The sequence below is a fragment of the Drosophila montana genome, unplaced genomic scaffold (genome assembly GCF_035044405.1).
Source record: "Drosophila montana isolate Dmon_TW-CO22-7 unplaced genomic scaffold, ASM3504440v1 contig_2127_1, whole genome shotgun sequence".
Lineage (NCBI taxonomy): Eukaryota > Metazoa > Arthropoda > Insecta > Diptera > Drosophilidae > Drosophila > Drosophila montana.
In genome coordinates, this window is record NW_026997035.1 from 1,168,614 (window position 1) to 1,193,969 (window position 25,356).

The 25,356-nt window shown below is 35.7% G+C and overlaps 1 protein-coding gene across 4 annotated transcripts in view; it reads right to left on the bottom strand.

Moving 5' to 3' along the window:
* Nucleotides 1-25,356, bottom strand: part of EcR (Ecdysone receptor) — a 131,147-nt gene that overhangs the window by 29,488 nt on the left and 76,303 nt on the right. The window contains exon 2 of one of the 4 annotated variants that reach the window (XM_064680664.1): nt 18,069-19,141. The exons of the other annotated variants lie outside the window; for them this stretch is intronic. Coding sequence (XP_064536734.1) covers nt 18,069-18,852 — 784 coding nt within the window. The 5' untranslated portion in view covers nt 18,853-19,141. The remainder of the gene's footprint in view (nt 1-18,068; nt 19,142-25,356) is intronic. 4 annotated transcript variants of the gene reach the window in all.

The window sequence follows — 25,356 nt, forward strand, 5'->3', positions numbered from 1 at the left end:
GTGAAATGTCGACATCATTAAGAAGATAAATGTCTTACTCCATGTTCTTATTGTTTCAGCTCTATTATACTAAATCTACCTTCACATTATCTTCTTGAGCTGCTTGAGCTTAACCGAATATAATGTGTTTCATGTTCACATCTTGTATTGTATACCCTTGCACAGGGCATTATAATTTGGGATTGAGGAGATATCTCGACCCCATAATGTGTATATACTCTAGATCAGCAACAACAGCCGAGTCGATAGAGCCATGTCCGTCTATCTGTTTCTATGCAAACTAGTCTCTCAGTTAATAAGCTTTTGTTTAAAAACCTTCCATAGATCCGTATGTTAGAACAGGTCGGACCACTATATCATATAGCTTTCATAGGAACGATTAGTCGATAAGAACGGTCGAAAAGTAGGTTCTTACATGACAAAACTTTCTGTTTTATAAGATATTTGTATCAATCTCATCATTTGCGAGCTTCGCTATTCTCACATATCTACGAAAGGGCCAGGGTATTAAATCTAAGATAACCCTACTTCCTCGTTTCTTTGTTGATTTCAATTTTCTATTCGTTTTTCCGCTCTTGAAAGCTTTTCACGCCCCAAGCTCATGTTCTTTCTGGCCCATTTTAGCGGACGTTCGCTTTGGCACGTTTTAGCGACTGTTCAATCAATATATTTGGACTTTTATAAGGCTTTCCATATTATTTATTATTATTGTTGCTCTTGTTGTTTTTATTTATATATTTTTGTTTTTATTTATTTTTAGCAATGCCATTTGGCACTTTGTACTTGAAACACAGGCAAAAAAAAACATATTTTTAAAAATATTTCGTTTTGTGGGCTTTTTCCTATTTTGATTATTTACTGTGAATTTCAATTGTTGCTGAATAAATTGTGTATTTGGTGGGAGGCGGGGGCGACCCCACTTTGAGGGGGGGAGGGGGGGTGTGTACAGTCGGCAACGGCAACGGCCACGGCACGGTCCTACAATTAATTTCGATTCGCATTGACGAAAAAATACGCGACTCGTACTTGAATTTTATATGTACATATATATGAGAATATGTGACTACAGATTCGAGTGATTCGCAAGTATATAGACTCCAGTACTATATATATACATATACACATATATGCCTTGATTGTCTTGTATTGTTGTTGCTTTTTGCCGTGACTTTGCCTTCATTACTTTTTTGTTTTGTTTTCTTAACCAGGCTGAAAGCAGGGGGCAGGGCAAGGGCAGTGTGCAAAAAGTTAACGCGCTTCAATCAACACGTGTACGAAGCGGCGTTAAGTTGAGCTGGTTGCCTGTAGCCAGTTTAGACTGTAGCTCCATTTATCATATCATATTACACAATAGCACACACAATACGGCTAGAGGTAAAGGTCGAAACCTGCGCTGCAATTCCAAATTTTACTTTTCGCTTGTTTCTTTCCTTTTTTTTTATTGTTACGCGCAATTTGTCTTGGCGAGTTTTGTTGTTTTTTTGAGTCCAAAATTGCGAGCATTGTAAATTTACGCTTAAAATTGTAATTAAACTCTGCACTTGATTGTTCAGCATTTGATTTGGTTCATTAAAGTGACGCAGCGAAGAAAATAAATCAATCAAATGCGGACAGGCAGCGTGACAAGGTCAAAAAGTGGCAAAAGCGAAATATTAATAAGGGGACAATAATAAGAGAGAAGCGGTGGGTGGTAAAGAAGTTGCAAAAATGAAAACAAAGGAGCTTAAATACATTGAATACATTAAGGATAGTTTATTTATATAATTCACAACCTAATGTACAAAACTTAACTTATCTAATTACGGCTTCTCGAAATTCTATAAAATTCAAAGAAGCCAGTTTTAGAAAAAAGAGTTTTTCAATATTTCGAAACCCGTTTAAGCTCTCATTTTAAGACAATAAAGATATTTTCAAATAAGCTATTTAAAAAAAATATTACTGAACTTCTCGAGCTGCTGCTTCTCTTAATTCTATAAAGCTAAAAGAAGCAATTCTGAATAATATTATACATACATTTCTGAACAAAAGCGGCTTTAAAAACTTCTAAACATTTCTAAATTGTCTTTTTAAGCCCATAAAGATACTAATTTAAGATAAAGATATTGCTTAACTTATCTAATTACTGCTTCTCCAATTTCTAAACAATTATATGAAACAACTCTGAACAAACATTTTTTTAAAAAATCCCGAAACACAATAAAACTTTCATTTAAGACAATAAATACACTTAAAGATATATATTTAAAATAAAGAAACTTAACTTCTCTAATTACCGCTTCTCTATATTCTATACAAATATAACAAACTTATATGAACAAAAAGGGTTTTTAAAATTTCGGAAACCCATCAGAATTGCCATTTAAAGCCAAAAGGCATTTAATATATATAATAAAATATTATCTTTTTTAACTTCTTTTAATTTTATTACCGCTTCTCTTATATCCTTTTCAATGCTAGATGCTCACTTTAAATTAATTAAATGCAGTTTAATTATTAATTAGTAAAATTGTTTTGGATTTTAGATTAAAAGAAATTGAAGATATAAAATTACTTTCACTAACACAAAGAATATACATATAAAAAACTATAAAAAATTGTAATTAGAAATAAATAAGTATTAAGATAATACAAAATAATAAAATATAAAAAAAAATTTTATTACAAAAAATAAATATATTAACCAAACTTCATAATCCGCACAATTAGGCCAATAATTCGCATAATCTGTTTGCGGCTGCGTTCATTACTTTTGAGTATTAATTTTTTATTTGTTCAATTTAAACAATAAATTCGCCAGCCAGGGCCTAACCTTGTAACAATTTTTATTTGTTTATGTGTTTGTTGTTTTTCTCCTTTTTTGTTTTTGTTTTTTTTTTGTTTTCTAAACAAACAACGAGGCAAGTGCGTGCTTTTTAACAATTTATTTTATATTTTTGCGCGACTATTTGCTTAGCTTGATAGTATTTCGTTTTTTGTTTTTGTTTTTTTGCGAGAAACCTTCACAAAGCAAATTTAAAAAAAATATATTGTATCAAAAGCAACACCCACTACATCAACAGCGAGTTGATGGCGTTTTTTTGTTGTTGTTTTGGCGCGTTTTTAAACGCCATAAAGAAATGCGAAGCGGCCTTCAGCTCTGGCTGAATGCCTTGCGGTTAAACATGGCATAGTTTCATTTCATAAAGTTTTTTCTTTACTTTTACTTCGGCTTAGGCCTGCTTTGCACATTGTTGTTGTTGTTGTTGTGATCTTTTCTTTTTTTTTTTTAATTTTTTCTTATATATAATTATGATGATTAACTTGCGCTGAATTGAGCCTCGGCCGCGGCTTCAGTTGAGTTCAGTCTGAAGTGAAGTGTGGCGCACAATTAAGAAATCTCAGCAATTGCACCACATGCCACACACACACACACACACACGCACACACCAGATTGCCCCGCCCACACACACAGCTGCCAGCCACTTTCTTTTTTAATTGCAAAAGAAATTATATATGAATTACTCGCAGCTACTACCCTAGCTGGCCTGCTGGGTGTGGGCTCAAAATAAGGCCCAAGGCTAAGTGCAGATGGGCTCAAAATGTTTATTGTTAACACTTAAAAGTTGGCCTACAAATTGAGCTGTTGGCTTTACCCAAAAAAAAAAAACAAGAGAAATCAATCAAAAATAAATAATAATTGTAGAAAAATGTTAAAATAAAATAAATCAGACAAATATATTTCATTTTATAAGCTGGCAAATTAAGCCCAAAATGGCAAAAACCCAATAAATCGCTTGAGTTTAAACCAAGTTTTGGAGACTTGGCAGATTAGCTTAGCTGCTTTAATGGACTTTCAATGTCTGAACAAGACAAATCAATTAAACAAAGGCAAACAAATATTATGGTAAAATATATACAAAAAAAAGTAGGTGTTCTGAAAACAGCTGAGGCCAGGAAATGGAAAGGTCGTCAAAGCCAGCATTAAATATATACATATATATTGTTACATGTATTTCTAGTATTAAGTATTGTTGTATGTTTTCTCATATTATTTGATTGTATATGAATTAAAATATGTGTCGATAGTAATTGCTTCCGATATCTACTTGTACTTCCGATCAGCTATGGTTGTATTTTCCGATAACATAAGACACCGATAAGCAAGTAATCGACACTCAAGATTAAGAAAGGAACTTTGCTAAGCTCGCTTTACTTTTATAATTGACGCTTATAATTCCCAACAAGTCAAGGCTTCGAGAAGAAGACAAGGCGTTTGCAACTTTAGAGTTCATATCATACCATAACATACCATATCATATCATTTCATATCATTTCATATCATTTCATAGCATATCATTTTCATATCGAATCATATCGAAACATATCGAATCATATCATATCGAATCTTATCATATAATATCAAATCATTTTTCTTTTGTTTATATCGGTTATTGGTTCTTAACTATATAAAACATAACTAAAATTGTTTGTAATTTATATTTAGTTATTTATAGATTATATGCTATATAAAACATTACATATTGTTTGTAACTTATACTTAGTTGTTTATTAGTTATTAACTACATAAGACATAACTAAAACTGAGCTCAATGTGGCCTGGTATCAAAAAGTGTGAAATCCAAAAACTTCTGTTGCTTTCAAATGCCAAAAAAAGCAAGAAAATATCAATTTAAAATAATATTGTTTACTTTTCCAATGTTAAGATTTTCTACTGCATTTTTGGTGCAAAAATTTCGCTTTCACTTGTGCGAGCGCAGGGAACTACGTTCTTTATAATAAAGTCTATGAATATACATATGTATATAATACAACTAGAACTGAAGGCTTATCTTATCAGCATTGCGACGAAAAAAAAAAGAAAACAGAAAAAAAAGTGCAAACGATTTGCGGACTGAAAGAAATAAGAATTGTTTATATTGTTGCTCATGAGCTCAGAAAAAAGCAAAAAAAAAAAGCGAAAAGATTTTGTTATAGCAAAATAAATAGCACAAATGTGCATTATCAGCGACGCATGTGTAGTACTCACGAGTGTGTGAGTGAGTGTGTGTGCGTGTGTGTGTGCCTGACAGACGCACACACGCGCATTAACCTCAATTTGAACCGTCCGATTGTGGGGCACTGTGTTATCTGTACCGTAAGTTGACTGGCATTTTTGGCCGCTTTGATAAGCTGGCACCAAAATAGTAGAAAAAAGTCTACCTTTTAGCTCCCGGCACGCAAACCACGCATCAAGTCCAATTGGAGGCAACCCGTGAACAGGTGTCCCCGTGGCATCCAATTGGAACTGTTCTAAATTATTCCAAATCTCTATGAATACATGAACGAAAAGTGAGAATTCATCGATTGAAATCCATGTGTTCAGTGCACAAGTTGAATGAACTTGTGTCATGAAATACTTCCGCACTCAAATGCTCGCATTTTAGTACGCCTCTTTTAGTACATACCGACCCTGAACTTGAACCCCGCAAAATTAGTTGAAATCATTAAAAAAAAACAGCAAAAAGCAAAAGAGAAAAAGGTGAAGTTGCTGTGTTTTCCAGCCAGTTCGTGAACTCTTTGGTCAGGTGTGAAGGCCAAATGGCTTTTCAACAAAAAATAGCGAAAAAATGAAATGAACACGAAATAAATTAAAACTAGTTTTAGGAAATGTGCGTTTTGTAGCTGCTGCCATAGTTAGTCGCTAGTCTTATCTATTTTTCAAAAGCCATTTACATATTGCGCTGTCTGAGGAATTGAATTATTTTCGTACTTGTTGCTATTTACCATTTGCTGGCCATTAACAGCCGCAGGGAAATGAATGTGATTTAGTGCAGTGTACTAACAAAACTGGAGACAGCTCAATTTCGTAAGCTTCACTCAATGCTAATTCTTAATTAGTATTATTGTTGTGTTGACAAGGAACCAAAAGTATTCCCCTGTTGTAAAATGCAAGTTCAGTTTTTAGTGCTAAGTAGAGAACTTAAAATTTTTTTAGATCACGTACACAGTCAATTTTAAGAACCGTTTTGGAATAGAAAAGAGATAAATAGGTGTTTATTGTATATATATTTATATATATATTTCATTTATTTTGCCACGATTCGGTCTCAAAAAATTACATTTAAGAATATATCACTTCTCACTTTTTAGTACACTATGACGTTTTTAGTACAGTCAAGATTGCTTTAAAATTGAGTTTGCTTCACAGTTTAGTTTACCAATCAACTTAGTTATGGCGTTTTAGATCAAGCTTGGCGTTTATATGTATGTACTTGATTTTTAGAACCGTACCCATCCATTATTACTTTATTGAAGTCCACTTTTCTTGGTTTGAATGTTTACTTTTCTGTGTAGAAACAAATCAGAGGAAATTTTAGAACAGTGTACTAAAACGCGATTAAAGACAAAAAACTCGCGTTTCATTTTAGTACATTGTACTAAAAATGTTGTAAAGACAAAGTACAAAGTAAATACAACTCCCAAGGAATTTTAGTTCAGTATACTATAAATTCTTTAAATGACTAGGTAAAAACAACTCGCAAGGAAATGATCTTCAATGTACTAAAAATTCGTATTAGTGCCAAAGTCCTCAAGATGATATAAACGAGAATTTTACCACATTTTTCTCCAGTTTCAAGCCAGATTAGATGATGCTGATAGGCAATTGGCTTTGCTACCGATTTAGTACGACTTTTAGCACTTTCGAGTGACACCTCGAATTAGCATGCGATGAAAACTAGCAACAAACAGTGCAATCCGGCAGCAGGTGGAGAATCAGGCAAACGGAACTGGTTAGCTTTTTTTATTTCTTTATTTTGTTTATATTTATTTATCACGATAACAAGGCGGGTCAAGTGAGCGGCATGGCAAAAGAAGAGAAGCCGCCGCCTAGCGAGGGTATTGTGAAAGTGAACTCTGAGAGACGTTTTATACCCTTACAGAGGTTATTATCATTTTGGCATTAAATTTGTAATGCATAGAAAAAGACATACAAGACTTCATGCGGATCGGTGCACTATATCATATGGGAATAGTCGCTTGTAGATTTAGACTATAATATAATTATGACTTTGTATGAAATACTTTTATATTTTGAAAGATGACTTGACTAAACACAACAAATAGAAGCTTCACTCTTCCCATAACTTATCTATCAACCTACAACATTATGTCATAATATATATAGTATATATAACGTATATACATATATATAACATACATATATATATAAATAAATCATAATATATGTACAATCCGACGAAAATAAAGTTTTCGTTTAAACATTTACAAGTCAAGTGTTCAAAAGAGTATTAAATCTGCGGCATGCAGAATACAGATGTTCTTTCATGTTACGAAGGTGTCACTCATTCGTAGAGCTGAGTGCAGGAATTGAAATAACGCCTAGGTATATGCATAGGTAACTATAGATGATTACGAAAAGGAAAAAAACCAAGCAGAGAAAAACTATTTACGTGGTGTGGGGGGCTACCCCAATGTGCCGCGGCCTGAATGACTTTTTTTTCGAAAACTAAAATACCTTGTGGCTGGCCCATTAACATTACGAAAGTAAAGTGAAAGATGACGAGTGCGAGGTGTGCGTTTACCCTCTCTCTCCCTCTCCCTCTCTCTCTCTCTCTCTTTAGCACTGTCGATCACTCGCTCGCTCTCTCTCTCGCTCTTTCACTGTGACGCACAATTTTCAGTGGGCACGAGTCGGAAATGCGTGCGTTCGAAATTTGGGTTATTATTTGTGTGTTGCCCTACTTTCTGAGATAGTCGAGTCACACACATACACACATACACCCACACACACACGCACAACGCATACACCCACACACACACACACAATTGTGCTGATTAGAATTTTTCTGTTCTTTATTTTTGTTGTTTTGTGTTTTGTGCGTTTGCCTCCAGCTCCTTTATGACCTGCCACGAGATGCGACCGGCACGATAAGTAGTTGCCGCACCCCGCACCACCCCCCGCAACCACTCCCCGGCCCCTGCTCGCCAATAAAAAACAGTGCCGACACCGCCTGATAAGCCGCCTTTACATAGGTAGCTGGCGTAGAATTTTGGGGCTGATTTGCTGTCTTTTTGGTCAAATTTTCATGTGACGAGTGCACAATTTTGATCGTTGAGCTATTTTCGTTTGTTCTCGTTCTTTTTATCAACTGCTGCTGCTCTTTTTTTATGCTTCTTTTTTTTTTGTTAATCCATTTGGGTTAATTGACATATTTGGGTCAATGTTTAGTTTGCATTTTTGGTACCGATAAAATAAATAATGCTTAGCCGAGCCAGTGAAGCGAGCTTTTTGCCATGCTTTACTTTCGATTTATATGCAATTATTTATATATTATTTACGATGTTAATTTAGTCTTATTAGCTTTCGAGACTATATTAGCTATAAGGTTGCCAAATAGGAGCTATATAATTATAATTCCCAAATAGTTTTAGCAGTAAAGTAGCTGAGTGTTAAACAAAACTTCCGAATTTGTCATTATAGAAGCTAAATTTTAGCGCGAAACGCCATCTATTGCTTAATATCACAAAACGCTACAGCATAACTAAAATTCCCAAGTGGTTCTAGCTTCAGATAGTTCAAATAGTAACACTCTAACTAAGCTGAAGTTTTTTCGGTGGTATTCAATAATATAAAAAAAGAGTTGAAGAATTGTTGAAGATCTTTAGCTATTTTGTTATACTTATTAGTTGAAATATGTTTACGATAATCTCTACATACTTTCCCAGTGCTTGCCATTTAGCTTATTACACAAAAACTTCACCTTAAAGTTACAGATAAACCCAAGCAAATGGTAACCACTCGTAAAAAGCGGGCCATGTAAGACAACACTTACAAATTGAATTCAATATCTTTGCGCACACAAATTGTGTGGAATTGGTGCTTGCTTTATTTTATTTATATTTTCTCGTATTCTTTAAGTTCTGTTCGATTTCGTTTGAGTTTGGGGTTTTGGGTTCTACATTTGCTACATTTTTTTTTGGGGTCATGTGTTTCACTTTCTGCTGGGCTAAACAGTTTTTTTTCCCGCTCTTCGGGCAAATGCGGCAAGTGCATATAAGAATTAGAAATACAATACAATTAAATACAGACAAAGCAAACACAAACTGGGTGAGGTGGGGGGTCAAAAGGGGGGATAGAAGGCGCTGCCTTAATTGACGAAATAAAAGTCGGATGTGTGTGGTTCTTCAAGTACCTACGAACTGGAATTTCATTACAGCCCATGAAGACGACTGCGCTTGATTTGTGCGTGTAGTAATTGAAATAAATTTCCCAACCAACTGGAACCGAATTGTTTACTCAAACAAGCCACAAAAAGAGCCGCAGGAGGTGCCAAATGATTCGGTTGAGGTTCGGGTAAAGTTACGTGTGTGTATGCCTATCGATAGATTTATCGATTGTTGAGCTGTTGACCCACATTCTGGCTGGCTTTATCGAGCCAGCGCTTTCTCGCCGCACTCTTTGTCTTTTTTTAAATATTTATGTCGCTTACCCATTGACATTCCCAATTAGTGGTATTTTTATAGGTTAGAATTTGAATATGCAACATACCTGAAAGATAAAGAGGAAGAAAATAGATTAATCGATATCTTTATGAATTAATTTTACAAATTATTTAGGCTTTAGAAATATTTATATGTACTAGGGAAAATTCAATATATTTTTATTTAAACAAAATAATATATTGTTATTGTTATTGCTTAGAGCCTATCGCTTTACATTAGCTATCAATCGGAACCTGCCAAAGAATATATGTATATGACATATGATATATAGAAATACGATAGATATTCTAGGCTGCAAATGTTCTGGTTTAATGTTCAGGCACGAACCGGTTCGGCTCATTTTACAACTATGATCATAATCTATTAAAATACTTAAGAATAATTTATAATAATATAATAACCTATCAATTAGTCTTAGACTCGCGCACGATTTGTCTGCGTTTCAGCTCTCTCATTAGTTGTTTACTTTTTTAACCGCATGAAAACCATTAAGCGATTAATTACTTAATTAATGTGCACAGAGCCAAGCTCAGGCACTTATAGATACATTTCCTAAGTTTATCATAAATATTTTATTGGCAAATCCATTAATAGAAAACATTTTGCAGCATGTCGTAAAACTGCATTTAAGTTTAATAATTGTCAATGTTTTTTTTTTCAATTCTTTTTATAGAACTCGTAAAATTTGCATCGTAAAAGTGGCCCGTTGCAATCGAGTCTCTAAACAAAATCGAAGCATATATATATATGTATATACATATAGCCGGAGTTTTATGGCAGTGCAAACGGGGCGTCAACTCATTTTCACCTGGCCAAAAAGGCGACTTGCGTGTTAGCCACAATGCCAACGCGGGGTGTCAGGGGTTAAGAGTCAAGGCATTGAAGCTTGTTAGGGGTTAAGGATTAACTGCAAAGTTGGGGCCAAGGGGGTGTTACACGCGATACGCTTAGCTGTAATTAATTAAAAACCACACACAACTATAAACTATTCTTCAGTTGTCTGACCGTTTATTTGGAGTCCACAAATAATGCGCAAAAATTATTTTAATGAGCTCATTGGACAGCAAAAATAAATACAACAAAAAAATGTGTGTGTGTGTGTGTGTGTGTAAAAAATGGGGTTTAAACTGAGGACTTTACGAGTGTAATTTTAGCTGCTGCTTTTTTTGTCTATTTTTTTGGGGTTTTTCTGGCAATGATTTAACTTTTTTCCGGCTCACATTAATTGGCACAAAAGTTCTGTCATTGCCAGCGATGACGATGGCAAAAAATATATATTAGTGCTGAAGAGAAAAAAAAAACTAATTATTGATATTTTTGCATACATTTTTGTACAATTTAATGTAGCCAATTTAAATAGTTTTTTTTTCTTTTTGGTATATTTTGTATTTATAAATGCAAATAATTGTGATCGCGTATTAATGTCAAGGCAGAAACAAAAGTGAAACTGTGCAGCGATTAGATTTTGTATTTTTTATTTATTGTATTTTTTTTATTGAGTTCGCCAACGAAGCGTTTACTTAAATATTTAATTTCAGGTTAGAACTTTATAATTGTAGGTGCGGCTAACTTAATTAATAAGCTAATAATATATAATTGTATATCTTTTGAAGTTTCCTAATAAGGTTAAGAGCAAGAGCATAAAATTCTATAGACATTTTGTATGGCACTTTGAATTTGGTAAATACTAGAATGAAAAGTTGGTATATAAAAACTACCAAATTAAAATATTATATGCTTTTAGAAAAGTTTCATAGCTTTTCTTAATAAGAACGAGAGATTTTGTACTCAACAGAAATTTTATGTTAATAAACGGATCTTTTCTGCAAATAAATCTAATTGACTCTTTGAACTTAATAAATACTTGAAATAAATTTAGCATATAAAAATTACTAAGTAAACATATTATATGATTTTAGAAAAGTTTCCAAGATTTTTCTGTAAATAAATCTAGTTGGCAGTTTGTGCCTAGTGAATACTTTAATACTAGAATATACACAAAATACTGTATATAAATTTTACATGCTTTTAGGTAAGTTTCTTAATAAGGTTAAGAACAAGAATCTCAAATTAGTAGAGTTTTTTCTTCAAATAAATCTAGTTAGAACTTTCTACTCAGTTAATGGCAAAATTAAAAGTTAGTATATAAAAACTACAAGATTTTAATATTTTAAGCTTTTAGAAAAGTTTCTTAATTTTTACTTATCTAGTTTTAGATACCTTTTAATATAAATGATATTTATATATTCTCTAAAAGAAATATTTGTAAAATTTACATTGTATTTTTTTTTTATCGTTTGATCAAACTAGACCTACTGTAAATACTTAGTTTTTATACATGGAAAAGATTCTTAGTTTATCTTAAGTAATTTAAGATATCTATTAATATAATTGATATTTAATATATATTTTTAATTCAAATTTACTTTGCATTTATTTTAAAACATGTTTAATGTTAAATTTCTTCTTGGAAATAGACAGTTTTTATATAGCAAAAATAAATCATTTCATATTTATATATATCTTTAACGAATGATTAAACTAAACTTCCTGGGAATAAAAATACAGCAAATAAAAAACATTTGATAGGCGCATCAATAATCAGACTATGTAAATTAGTCATATAATTTGACAATTTTGTTGGTATTCAGCGAACTTTGACCGCTTTGTTTTCGATTGCAGTTTGACAGTCAGCTTAACATCGAGTGCAAACGTGATCTGAGGATCGTGCCGCTGTCAATTCCGTATGCGGCATCTATAATCAGCCTGTCAGGCAATCAGATTGAATGCACTTTATCGCAGTCGATGATCGCGATCATAATCGATAGCTACCTTTCTCCCTCTCTCGCACACACACGCTCTCTCACACTTTCCACACGGCACATACAAAGTTGCAGTCACGCCATTTACTGTTAACTTCTTGGCGCCTTTCGCTTGGGCCAAATTGGAAGCTTGGCAGCTGATTTCAAGTTCAAATTGGCGCAATCATTATTTTTTTTTTATTATTGTTTCGAATTTGAATGCATGGGAAATTTATGCAAAAATCAAAATTGCTAGCAATCAGCGCTAGCATAAATCAAAATAAAGAGAGAGAGGCGGAGAGAGGGAGGGAGCAGAAGAAGAAAAAGATAAAAACAATTTTTACCTGCTGCAATGCAACAGAAAACAAAAGCCAAAGAAAAAGTGGAAAATCACGCTTAGCTGCAACAACAACTTTCACCCGAGACAAAAATGGTTGTTGTTGTTGTTGTTGTTGTTGCAGGCGACGCATTTCTAGAAGCCAAACGAAAGAAAGTGAGCAGCAGCAGCGCCATAAAAAGCTGCCAAAGAAGCTGAACAAGAAGAAAGTAAAGAATAGGTTTGTGTGTATGTGTGTATGAGTGAGCGGCGAGCTGTGTGTCTGCGTGTGTGTGTGAGTGAGCGAAACTTGTTTGCTGAGCTGCGCTTATGGGCAGCGTGTTAGAAAGTTGTTTGACTCTCCCAGAATGCAGGCATTAATGGGCGAAACAGTTACGACAAGACACGAGCTGCGCTTAAATTGTGTGTTAGTTGGTCTCACTGTGCGTTCATTCTGCAGCTGATGCTCAATACAAAAGCTCCCGACACTCTCACTCTCTCGCAATCACTCACTCTCTCTGCCTCTCTCTGTTTGCTGTTGTTGCCTAATAAGAAAAAGTGTATTCTTAGCATTTCATTTTTCTTCTTGTTTGTTCGTTTTGCTTTCGAACACAAATTCCTGGCACTTTTATTTCAATATGTTGTTCTTTTTTTTTTTTGGCTAATAAAATACTCAAGTATACATTTATATGTATGTATGTAGATATGTGTGTGCTTATGAAAGTGTGTGCACAGCATTTGTGCATACACACTACTGACATAGTTTGCGTGCTGCTTAATATGTTTATTGTTTTTTTTTTTTTAATTTTTAATTTATATTTAGCAGCACATTGACACAAAAGTTATGCGCCACACGCCGAAAAATCAAAAACATAAATATGTACATATGTATGTATGTTACTGTATGTTTTATCAGCAAATCAGCATGCTGTCAATTTCACTTTTGATTTTGTTGCGACGCAGCTGCGCGCTGATTTTAAAATTAAATTAAATTAAATTAAATATAAAATAGTTTCTAGTCGCTGCTGCTTGCGCAGCCGGTTGTGTCATTAACCTATAAAAACGTGTTCGCTAAATGCACTCGCACACTAGTGCGCAGACACACATACGCTAGCTGCGTCGACGTCGCCGTCGCTGTCACTGTCGCCGTAAGCGTCAGCGTCTACTGCTAATGCACTTGACGTTGACTGCGCGCCAAAGGCTAACAAAAAATCTCTCGGCAGCGCTGTCGACGCTGACGCTACGCTTTCTTTGCGTTTCTCATTTGATTGCAAATTAATGCCAAGTGTACGAAAATAGCCAAAAACAAAATAAAACATACTAAGAATGCACTAACACAAGTTCATGCAGAACACACATTTACTGCAAATGGGTGTGTAAACACATGCATATGCTTGTATGCATATGTGTGTGCTGTGCTGGCAAAGCTTTATCAGGCTGACGTCACACGCATGTGAGTTACTTTCAAAATGGCTACCGCTTGCATTTTTGGCCTGCCTAATGAATTTCTCAATCGAGAAGATGAGTTACAAAATATACATTGTACGAATGTACACACATACATACATATATGTAAGTTTATTTAGATACAGGTAGCTGCTGATCAAATTACTGTAAAGCTATTTATATGCAAATCGCAAATGTTTGCATTGCATTGCCATGACAAATCGCATACAAAAAAAATAGCAACAAACTAAAAGTCAAAGTCAGGCACAACTGTCATGCACTGTCCGGCAGCGCAGTCGGCAGCAATGCGCACAGCTTATCAATGTCAAAGCGTCGGACAGAGACGGCGTAATTACAAGTAGGCGAACAACAACAACAAATGCATCAGAAGCAACAACGACAAATACAACTACAATCTCGCTTACACAAACTACACACTATGTAGTTGAGCCAGCAGCATGAATAAAATTTTGTGCATGCCATGTAACAACAACAACAACAGCACCAGCAGCAGCGAGTACAGCAACAAGAGCGCTGTTAATCAAATGAAGGCGCGCGAGAGTCCATTTCAATTTGCGGGCGGCCGAGGGAGAGCGCGAGAGCGTCGTAATTTTTACGCTCATTAGTTAAGCGCTGCTGTTATTGTTGTTGCTGCTGTTGCTGCTGTTGCTGCTGCTGCTGTTGGGTCTCGCGTCTTGGCGCTTGCACACGAAGTGCGCTTCGGCCGGCCGCTCGATCGCGACGTCGATAACTGACGATGGTGGCGCACAAAATCATTGACCTCATTTTTTTTCGTCATGCGAATACACACACACACACGCACACACATGTGACAAATTAGCTGCAGTTGTGTGCGCGTGCAAGTCTAAAACGGCGTCGTCAACTGGCAATGTTGACTGCGACCGCGACGTCGACGGCGATTGGGACGTCGATTGCGACTGTTATCGTTCTGTTTTTATCGCTTTTATTTGCAGTTGCCATATAAAACGTTTGTTTTATTTATTTGTGTTTGTACAAATTGTATTTTATTTTGTTCTTGTTGTTGTTGTTGTTGTTGTTGCTGCTGCTGTTGTCCTTGACGCTTTGGATCGGCTCAGCAGCAGCGCACAAAATTATGTCATGGCAAGGCATCGAATAACAGCAACCCTAAAAATGAAGCTTGCCACCCTGTTAGGGTAACAACAGCGATAACCCAAGCCCAAAAAGCTAACAAAAGACATGCAAATAATAAGCTCAAAACCGGGCAAACAATTGTGCAAAAAGCACGCACACACGTCACAGCAGCAGAGCAGCAGAGAAGAAGCTGATGTCGGTACCGGTAGCTGCTTAAGCGTCGCTGTCGACGCCGCCGTCGCTGTCGCCGTTGGCATCGTATTGCTTTGCTTGTCTGCAGGGGTAAGGTCATGTACTTGAGCTTGCAACGATTGCAATGGCACGTAAAGCTGTGCAGAGAGCCAAGGGAGAGCCGTATATGAGAGGGAGAGAGCTGTAAAATGTGTGCATTCATATGCACATTCGACAGCTTTGTCCTTGCGGTTTTTAGTCAGCAACGGCTTTTTTTGGCCTGCACCAGTGACCCAAATTGCTCAAAAATTACGAGTTGAGTTCAAAGCCACTTGAAATGAAGAAGAAGAACAACAACACCAACAACAGCAAAACGCATCCATAGCCACACAGCTGTTTGAGCTCCACTTGAAGATGAGTGAGAGCATGCTGAGTGAGAGAGGGACATAGGAAGGGAGTGCGCTATGAGTGTTAATAAAACTACGTGAGATTTGAAATTGCAGTTTTTGCATGACTTGCCAAAAGTTTAAAATTTGTGCTGCATTTTTGAGCACTTTTCAAAGCTGACTATACTTTTAGTTTGAGCTTAAGATCGCAGCTAGATAACGCTAATTTGAGAGCGAAATGTTATGAAATAACAAAATTCGTTAATGTATTTATAGAGCATTGTGCACATTTTAGTTAGAGTTTAAGAACGTAAGCCTATGAAGTTAATTTGAGGCGTATTTGTTTATATATTATTTGGTATTATATTCTGCTTAAATATCGTTGCACGTTTAACTCAATTTAATGTAATACACATATGTTTTTTGAATCCTTGAAAATAGAAACACACTTGACCTGACCCTGACATGTCGCTGGACCATTTCGCTGGCGCTTCGCTGACCGGAAGAGGGACACTTGCCACTTGGGGCAAACTGTGTCACTGTTCAGCTGCTCGTGTCCCTGACCTACGACAATTGGGTCACAGTGCAGCATGCAAATTGGCCTGCAAATGCTGTGACCCGGTTTCCTATGCATCCCTGCCACTGCAATTGAGCACGAGGACGAGGACGACGACGAGGTCGTCTGCTCGGTCACTTTGGAAGCTGTGAACCCGCGCGGTGACGTCATCTTTGAACAGGAGTTTTTACTCAATATTCGATCGGAATTTCTGGCGCTGCTGTTTTGCCTTTTCCACCAGTTGCTGGCGGAGGAGCGCACTAAATATAGAACAACTTGAGGTAGGTTCGAGTTACAGCAACCGCCCTTATGGCTGCACATTGCCCCGTGGCTGTATGTGTGCGTGCGTGTGAAATGCAGCCTTCCATGACGCAGCCTGATAAAGTCCGAAGCAAACGAAACAATAACAATAAATGCATCTCCCCCTCATGCCCGGTCTGTCGAGAACTCTTTAAGTGCCGTTGCGTTGCAACCCTCGCGGTCCCTGCTCGGGCGCCATTTCAATGGACTTCGCATTATGCATGCACATTTGTTTCTTTCCGTTTTTATTTGTATTTCTGTGTGCACAACAAAAACAGAGGGAAACAACGCAAATCGTAAAAAAGGCGCATCATAAAAATATAAACGCAATAAAATTTAATTAGTGCAGTGTTCAGCAACGCGAGTGGGTGAGGAGGACACCCCACACCCCCCCCCCCCTACTGTCAACAAGCGTTGATTTAAAGCGGAATTAATAAAAAATTAAGCGTTGTAGTCATTCAAATGGAATGCGACATATGGATTTCTAATTATAGTGCAAGTAAGCCTCCATGCATACTAAGTGCCTTTACAACACTGGAATTTAATTTGAAATATTGCTGATCAATTGCTGATCGACGCTAATGTTGTAATATTTTGAAAGATTGTGTCATTTGTATATTCTTATATTCTGACAGATTGCTGAGCTGTCAATATTTGCGACTGTATGCGACGCTTGAGTTCTAAACCGTTTACCAACACTTCAAATGAGGTTATACTCAACTTAAATTAAAAATCGCTAATTTTTAGAGATTTTTAAGTCATCTTTAATAGTCAATATGATCAAATGGTGGCAAACTCTCACGTCTAAACACTTTCCAACACTAGAGATGAATTGTATTTAGTCTACAGCAAAGCTTGACAGCAATGAAAGTGTTTAATGATCGTTACGCGAGTGAGTTTTTTTTAGTATTATGAGCTATCTGAACACTAATATTTATATTTTTTAAGACAAACTAATATTGAGTATAATCCATTATAGAACTTAATACAATTTTAAGTGTTTTAGAGTTAATTATGGAATACAATGAAATTTTTAGTGTTTTAGAGAACTCTTAAATATTTTGATCGTGGGCTGTACTATATTTGCAAAATTTCAATTAGTATTTGCAAATGTATTGAGCTATTCACATTATCGGCACTTCTTAACCTGCTTTTAAGAAATACTTTGTTTATCAACACTTAAACATAATTTATAGGTATAAAGCACATAGTTAAATATATGAATTTATATTAAAATGGTTAAATATTAAAATATTAAACTCATTAAATCTAAACCTAATTAGAGCATAGTTTAGCTTAATTTAAGCTTAATTATAGTTTAATATATATCGAACTCTCAACCAACCAGCAACTGCACTTTCTACAAAAAATGCCCTGCCCCGATTAAATTGTAAAAAACAGCTTAAAACTAGTTTTTTCTTTTTGTTTTTTTATAGGAAATGCAATTATTGAGTGTGTATATTTGGCCCACTAACCTGATGAAATGGAATTTGCTGAATCACTGCGGGGTGTATGCTGCATGGCCATGCCCATGGGTCCGCCCATGGGGCCGACGGCGACGCCGCCAACACCGACGGAGCCAGAGACGAGTCCATTCGTATTGCCATTGGTGTGAAGATGCGTATTGAGGCTCATGCCCACGGACATGCCACCGATTGTGGCAACACCATTGTGTCCGTTATTATTCTGTTGTTGTTGTTGTTGCTGTTGCTGCTGTTGTTGCTGTTGTTGCATATGCAACGGCGTTGTGGGCGCTGTTGTCGAATTGATCAGACTGTGGCCATTCTGCAGCTGTTGCATGCCATTCACCAGGCTGCCCATGTGGCTGCCATTTGTCAGGGAGCCCAGATTTGTGGCACCCGGCACATAGCCATTGTTGTTGTTATTATTATTGTTATTATTATTATTGTTGTTGTTATTGTTGTTGTTGTTGTTGTTGTTGATGGGTATTATGGTGGTCTGGGCGGGCAGCGTGCTGGAACAGCCGTGCATGGCCAGGGTTATGACGCCCTGCTGCTGTGCAGCATTGCCATGCCCCAATGTGTTGCCATTGACACCGTTGCTGCCGCCATAGACGCCGGCATCGTTGCCACACAGCCAGAGCTCCTGCTCGCCATAGTCGTGCGAGTCCAGCGACGAGGGCGACATATTTATGCCCGATGACAGCACCAGGCCGTTGCTCGAGGAGGTCACCTCCGAGGAGGATTCCTCCTGTATGCGCAGGAAGCCGCCATTGTTCGACCAGCGTCGTTTCATCATTTGGTAGCCGATGGTCGCCGTTGTGCTGCCGTTTTTATGTCAAAACTTTGGCCTATTTGATTTTTTTTTAGTTACGCGGGACAATTTGGTTAGTCCCGACTAAATTTTAGCTTTTTTTGCAAGCCAAAAATGGTGTTTGCTTAAAGATTTCTGCTTGATGCTTATTTCAACTCTCCCTTTTACTTGTTGGTATTTTTTGTTGGTATTTTCCTAGTATTTTTTACGCACCTGCTTGCGTACGAAATACATTTTCATGGCGTCTCCCGCTGGCGTCTTCAACACTTAAATGCTGCAAAAATTGAAGAGTTTTTGTTACCCTAAAGCCAAAAAAAAACCTGTTGGAATTTACCTTTAACCATTTGCTGGCAAACTCGTTGAAAAGTTTTAGAAAAAATACTAAAAAAAAAAACAAGAGAGAAAAAAATAATTTCATTTCGCTCAAGAAGTTCAATGTACCCCGCCGTCGAGCTCATGAAATTTTCATTTTCATTTAATTGCAAATTTTCGCCTTGCCTTGAACCGAATAATACGGAAAAAATTAAGTAACAGCGCAGAAAAAAACAAATCAAACTAATTCATTTGCCATAGCCTAAAGAAATTTAAATGGGTTTGTCGTATGTCCCAGTCAGTGTCAAGTTTCGCATATTTTCGTGCTTTTTATTTAGTTCTTTTCAACCATATCTTTAGCCGGCATCTGTGGACGTTCTACACGTTCTTAACTGAACCAGTTCCGTGAAGAAGATTGCAAACTTTTGATAGGCAACAAGAATTTATTGTCATATACTGTGACCATAATTTTATACGCAAATTTTAATTAATCAAAGTCAAAAAGCTTAATTTTTGCCATTGCTCTCGGTCAGGTTTCTCTAGGAAAGTTCTTAAATGTCGAGAAATGTTAATGGCCAAAGATATTATCCGAGTGTCAACCTTTAATTGATGTTTATCATAATAATAATCCATCATTCAAATCAAATTCTGACCATAAATACACATCCCTTTTACGCATCGTTGAGCTAATCAATTTTATTTCCCTGTTTACAAAAATAAAAAAAAAACCAAATTGTTATTGGAATTTGCTTTGGGCGAACCCCTCGAGCTGATATACATAGGAATTTATGTATCTATGCATTGAATTTGTACACTTGTCGCACTTATCTAAATATTTTTACAGTCATATTTGTTTACCAATTCGTCTGTTCAGGTTCTCAACTCAAACAAAAAAAACACGTGCAACAGCAACAAGCACAAGAAATGCAAGCCTTGAAAAATTTACGGATAACATTGTTTATTAGGAAGTTGCGACAACGGAAAAGGTGAGACCTTTTTTAGCTCGAGTTTTCTATGTAGCTCTCAAATATGTTTGGTTAACCAGCCAATGAAAATTAGAGTTAGATTCAAGTTGTAAATTAGATAAACCTTCACGAAAAGATACAGAAACGACTCAAATTAACAGTTCAACGTGCGCCTTTCTATGCAGATCTCAAAGAACGATGAGATTAAAAATCGCTTCAACTATAAATAGAAACTAATTGATTTAAGAAATAACATTAACATTGAACTTAACATTAACATGAGCAAGAACATAAAAGCGGCGAGAGCGCCTCTCTATGTAATTCTCAAGAGAATCAAGAACGCCTTTCTATGTAAATCTCAAAGCCATAACTGAGCAACTAATTTACTTTAAATTGCAAATAAAAAAATGTATGCAATATTAACATTAAAGTCAATAGGAACATAAACATTCAATTTATAGAATTGATTCATTGGCATTCTATTATATTTCTATTGTCTCACAATTCCTGACAGTCAAATTGATATTAACTGATATAATTAACTAACACATTAACATATTTTTGTATATACATATATGTAATTTATGCATGTATATGTGTACATGATCCAATCAACAATCCACTTAAGCATTGTCACAATTTCGACTTAATGAGATTTCGATATACATATATACATAAATACACTCGTACACTCATAATTACAGTGCGCACAAATTGTAATCGGCCTAATTAATATCATTTAATTAGTGAAAGTTGTAGTCACTAGAGAGTAAAATACACAATGCACACGGTCAGCACTGTGGGGGAATATACGCGGTCATGGTCTAGAGTTTCGGAGATCAGAACTGAATGCAGTTGAGTTATTTTGTGAGACACACGAATTGAACAACAGGTGATTCATCTGATTCATCATTTGACAGTTGAACCTAAAGGCGAGTTGAAAATACATTTGCCAAGCCGAACGAATCGCTGCATATAAAAGACCGGCAAAAGGAATAATAACAAAAGCAACAACAACAACAACGATGAGTGTTGTTAGTCGTGTAAAAATAAATCAGAGATGAGCGAAGTTGAAATACCCTAACGAACAAATGTTTGTCTCTTTAAAGTTTAAACTGTAGATGCCATAAACGGCCCAGCTAATCAATACTAATTCATTTTTCTCATTGACCAACACTGACAAAAGTGTGACAAGAGTTTGTCGAAATACACAACCAATTTTTATTGTACCTCGAATACATTTCCAAATTCAAGCACATCATGAGCCGAAAATGTTTCACATAAAAATAAACAATTTATTATTATTGTTAATGCTCATTATTTAAGTCTAATATTTATTGCTCATAATATTTATTTGCGCGCCATTTTTGGTATATAAACTAAAATGCCCGGTGCAAGTGTAATAAGAAGAAAAAAAAATCAAAGGCAAATAATTTCGTGTTCAAAGCGCCAAAACAGGTTTTGGCAGAGTCCACTCGCGGGCGAGCGAGAGGTGCGCGCGGCAATAAGTGAGCGGGCAGCCAACTGTTGCCATCTCGCTTGCGCAGCAGCTTAGAACAAAACGAAAAGCGGCGAACGACAACAACAACAACAACAAAGAGCGTGTCTAAGCTTTCAAATGGGAGAGTGAGAGAGAGCGAGCGAGCGAGGGAGAGAGGAAGAGTGGAAGCCAGCGAGTTAGAGCTGAGAAGGGCTGGCAGCGTTCAGCGGGAGTGTAAGAGTGAGGGGCGGCAGTTTTGAGGGGGGCGGCATGTGTGTGTGTTAGTGTGTGTGTGTGTTTTGGCCGTCACATTGCTGAGATTTTGGCCCGCATTAAGAAACGTGAAAAAAAACCTGTCGCCGTCGACGTATCTCGTTCAATGCGAAACAACAAAAAAAAACAGGTTGTTCTGTTGGCTTTTGTTGTTGCTGTTGTTGTTGTTGTTGCGTTTGCTTTGTTGTCTACAAAAATCTTGCCCAGCAGCAGCGGCAGCGGCAGCAGAAGACGCATCCAGTTTACAGATACACATATACACACACATACACACACATATACATATACATGTACACAATATGTGTGATATATAAACGACATTTAAGGCATTTTTATAGCTTTGCGTGTCTCGTTTTTGTTGTTCTTGTTATTGTTGTTGCTTTTTGCGCATTTTACTTTTAGCTTATTTTCAAGTTGAAGCACAAAGCAGCAAAAAGCCAGCCAAAAGGCAAGTGCAAAAAGGCAAAAAACACGCAGACGCAAACGTCTTTACCTTTCAATCTCTATCTATCCCACTCACTCTCTCTCTCTACCCCTCTCCCTCTCTCTCTATCACTGCCTCTCTCTTGGGCCGCGTAATTGCCGTAGCATGTAAAAGTTCTTTACTTCTTGTTATTGTAATTTGTCAGCGCTTCTGTTGCGTCGCATTGTGAAATTTGTTTTTGTTTTCTTTTTTTTTCATTTTATTTCTCTTTTTTTTTTGTAGTCAATTTGTTACGCGTGTAATGCGTTGAAGCTTAAAGCTCACCTTAAGAATGGAATGGAATTATATTAGCTAAAAGTACAATAGCCGGCGGCTTGGGGTAGCCAAACGACTTGCGTTGCGTCATGAGAATTGCATAGAAAGACACATGTATAGCGTTTAACTTATATAACAAAGTTGGAGCCTTAAATTAAGGTTAAAGCCTGCATGATTTACTTAGGAAATCATAATGCCCTACATTTATTATTATGGGTTGGCCAATTGACTTGCGTTGCGTCATGAGAATTGCATAGAAAGGCTCAAGTCAAGTGTTTAGTTTATTCTTTTAACAGCGTTTGACTCTTTAATTAAGGTCAAAGCCGGCACCTGTTAAAACGAATAAGTTACTTATGAAATCATAATGACCATCCACTCGACGTGCGTTCATTCATGAGAATTGCGAAGAAAGTCGAACATTGAGCTTATTTGACAGAGTTTGAGACTTGAATTAGGCTTAAAGCATATTTACTTATACAATCAGAATGCCCTACATTTATTATTATGGGGTAGCCAATCGACTTGCACTAATGCATGAGAATTGCATAGAAAGGCATTTTAGCCTATTTAACAGAGTTGGACACTTGAATTAAGGTGAAAGCTTGCATGATTTACCTATGAAATCACAATTCATTGGTTTTATGAATATTATTTATTTGACATTCATTTAATTTATATTATTTCAATAAAGTAATTTATTTGGAACACATTTCGTGAAACCCTAATACGTTTTTAATCATTACACAAATGTTTTTATTCGCTTGTCTTTGATATCCTTTTAAATAATTGAATAATTGAAGTGCACAAGTATTCACAGTATTCAGAAGTATGTCAATGCCTGGCACGCGATTGTCATTTGCCATTTGGCCTGAGAGGTTCCACGCCAGGAGCACCAAATGCAATAAACTTTATTAAATGTGCGAGGACAACAAGAACTGAGTACAGGGCGTGGACATGTCTCGAAGGGTAGAGACTCGTTTAGTTCTGAGTGGTAGAAGCAAAAACAATTAAATTTCCGCTCGTTGGTTGAGTTGTCCAGCTAAGCAAAGAGCCTTAATAGGCTCACAATATGCCTACACACACACACACACTCACACACACACACACACAGCTACGGCATGTGCACACACATGGATCCTTTTAATTTCCTGCTGTTATTTTTATGCACGTAGCGCAAACGCCGCGTGATTTCCATTTGCTTACATCTTGACAGGGTATGCAAGAGAGCTCAGGATCTCAGCCTTTGGGCTTGTTGTGCGCGTGCCTGTCAGTGTGTGTGTGTGTGCTGTGTGTGCTGTGCACATGTGGCATATTCCCATAAACAACACAACTGCGCCATGTGTCACATGGGGCTACGCCTCAAGCAAAGTAATCTAATAATAATATGCAGGCCAACCAAAAACCAAGCAAACCATCGACTATAGGAAATAGCTTCCGAAAAGCGCTCAAGTCCAGGTTCAGGTTCGAGTTCGAGTTCGAAAGAAAAAAAGCCTTTTACGCCATGCACTAATGACTGTCATTGAGATTGACTTCCTGTTGAGTGCCCTGTGTGTGTTCTGGGTGTGTGTGTGTGTGTGTGTGTGGAAAACCACAAAAACATATGGAGCATATTACTTAGATTGATATGCCATGCAATTAACTGGCATTCGTAGGGTATACTAGACTCTAAAAGGTCTAACATAATAGAATTATAAAAAATACTAATAAATAAATATTTAGTTGACTGGGGATTTTACTTATATTTATTATTTTAAGATAAAAACAATATATTAAAAATATCTATAGTTGAATAAAGGAATTTTAGTAATACTTATTGGATATATATTTACTAGACTCTTAAATTTCAACAAAACAAAAATATATATATAATGATGTAAAAAATAATATTGGTTATTATTTATAAAATTATTAATATAATATATATTTGAATAACAAAAAAATTAGTTATATTAATTAGCTAAATTTATATAAAAACAAAAAATGAAAGGTCAACAAAAAATTATTGAAATAAATAAATATAAAAAAAATATAAAAAAAATATATATAAAAAGTTATATAAAGAATTTTAATTTTATTTATTATTTAAAGTTAAAAAATATATAATTCATTTTATTAATGATTGATTAAATAGTTGTGATTATATTTATTAGATAAATACATACTAGACTCCTAAAGGTCAAAAATAAGTTATGAAAAATTTTTTTAGTTAATTCAAAATTATACTTATTTAAATGATATTGAGTTTTTAAATGTGAAGTTTTTCTAGTTCTTAAATATTTAGTACTTGAATGTTTTTTATAAGTTTGAAAATTATGATATTTAACAAATTAATTTTTTTGTTATTAAACAAGACTTTTCTAATTCTTGTAAAAAAAACAAAAAATATAAATTTGAAAAATAATACACATATGCATATATTTGTTAAACTTTTTATTTTTATTCTTCTTTTGGATTCGAACTGGCGACCTTCCTTCCCTAAGCCCAACATTAATATTGTTTTTAAGTTTTTCGTAAAACCGCTACAAGACAGGCAACGAATTCTTGAGCATTTTGATTGCCATTTCGGACATCTAATTCTTGACCTTTTCACTGCAATTTTGAAAATCATTTTGATTGCAATTTTAGCCAACTAACTTTTGACCATTTGAATTAAAACTTTTAGCTTTGGCAAATTTTTAAAAGTACTTTTATTAATTGATTTATTTCTTCACTTTTTATTC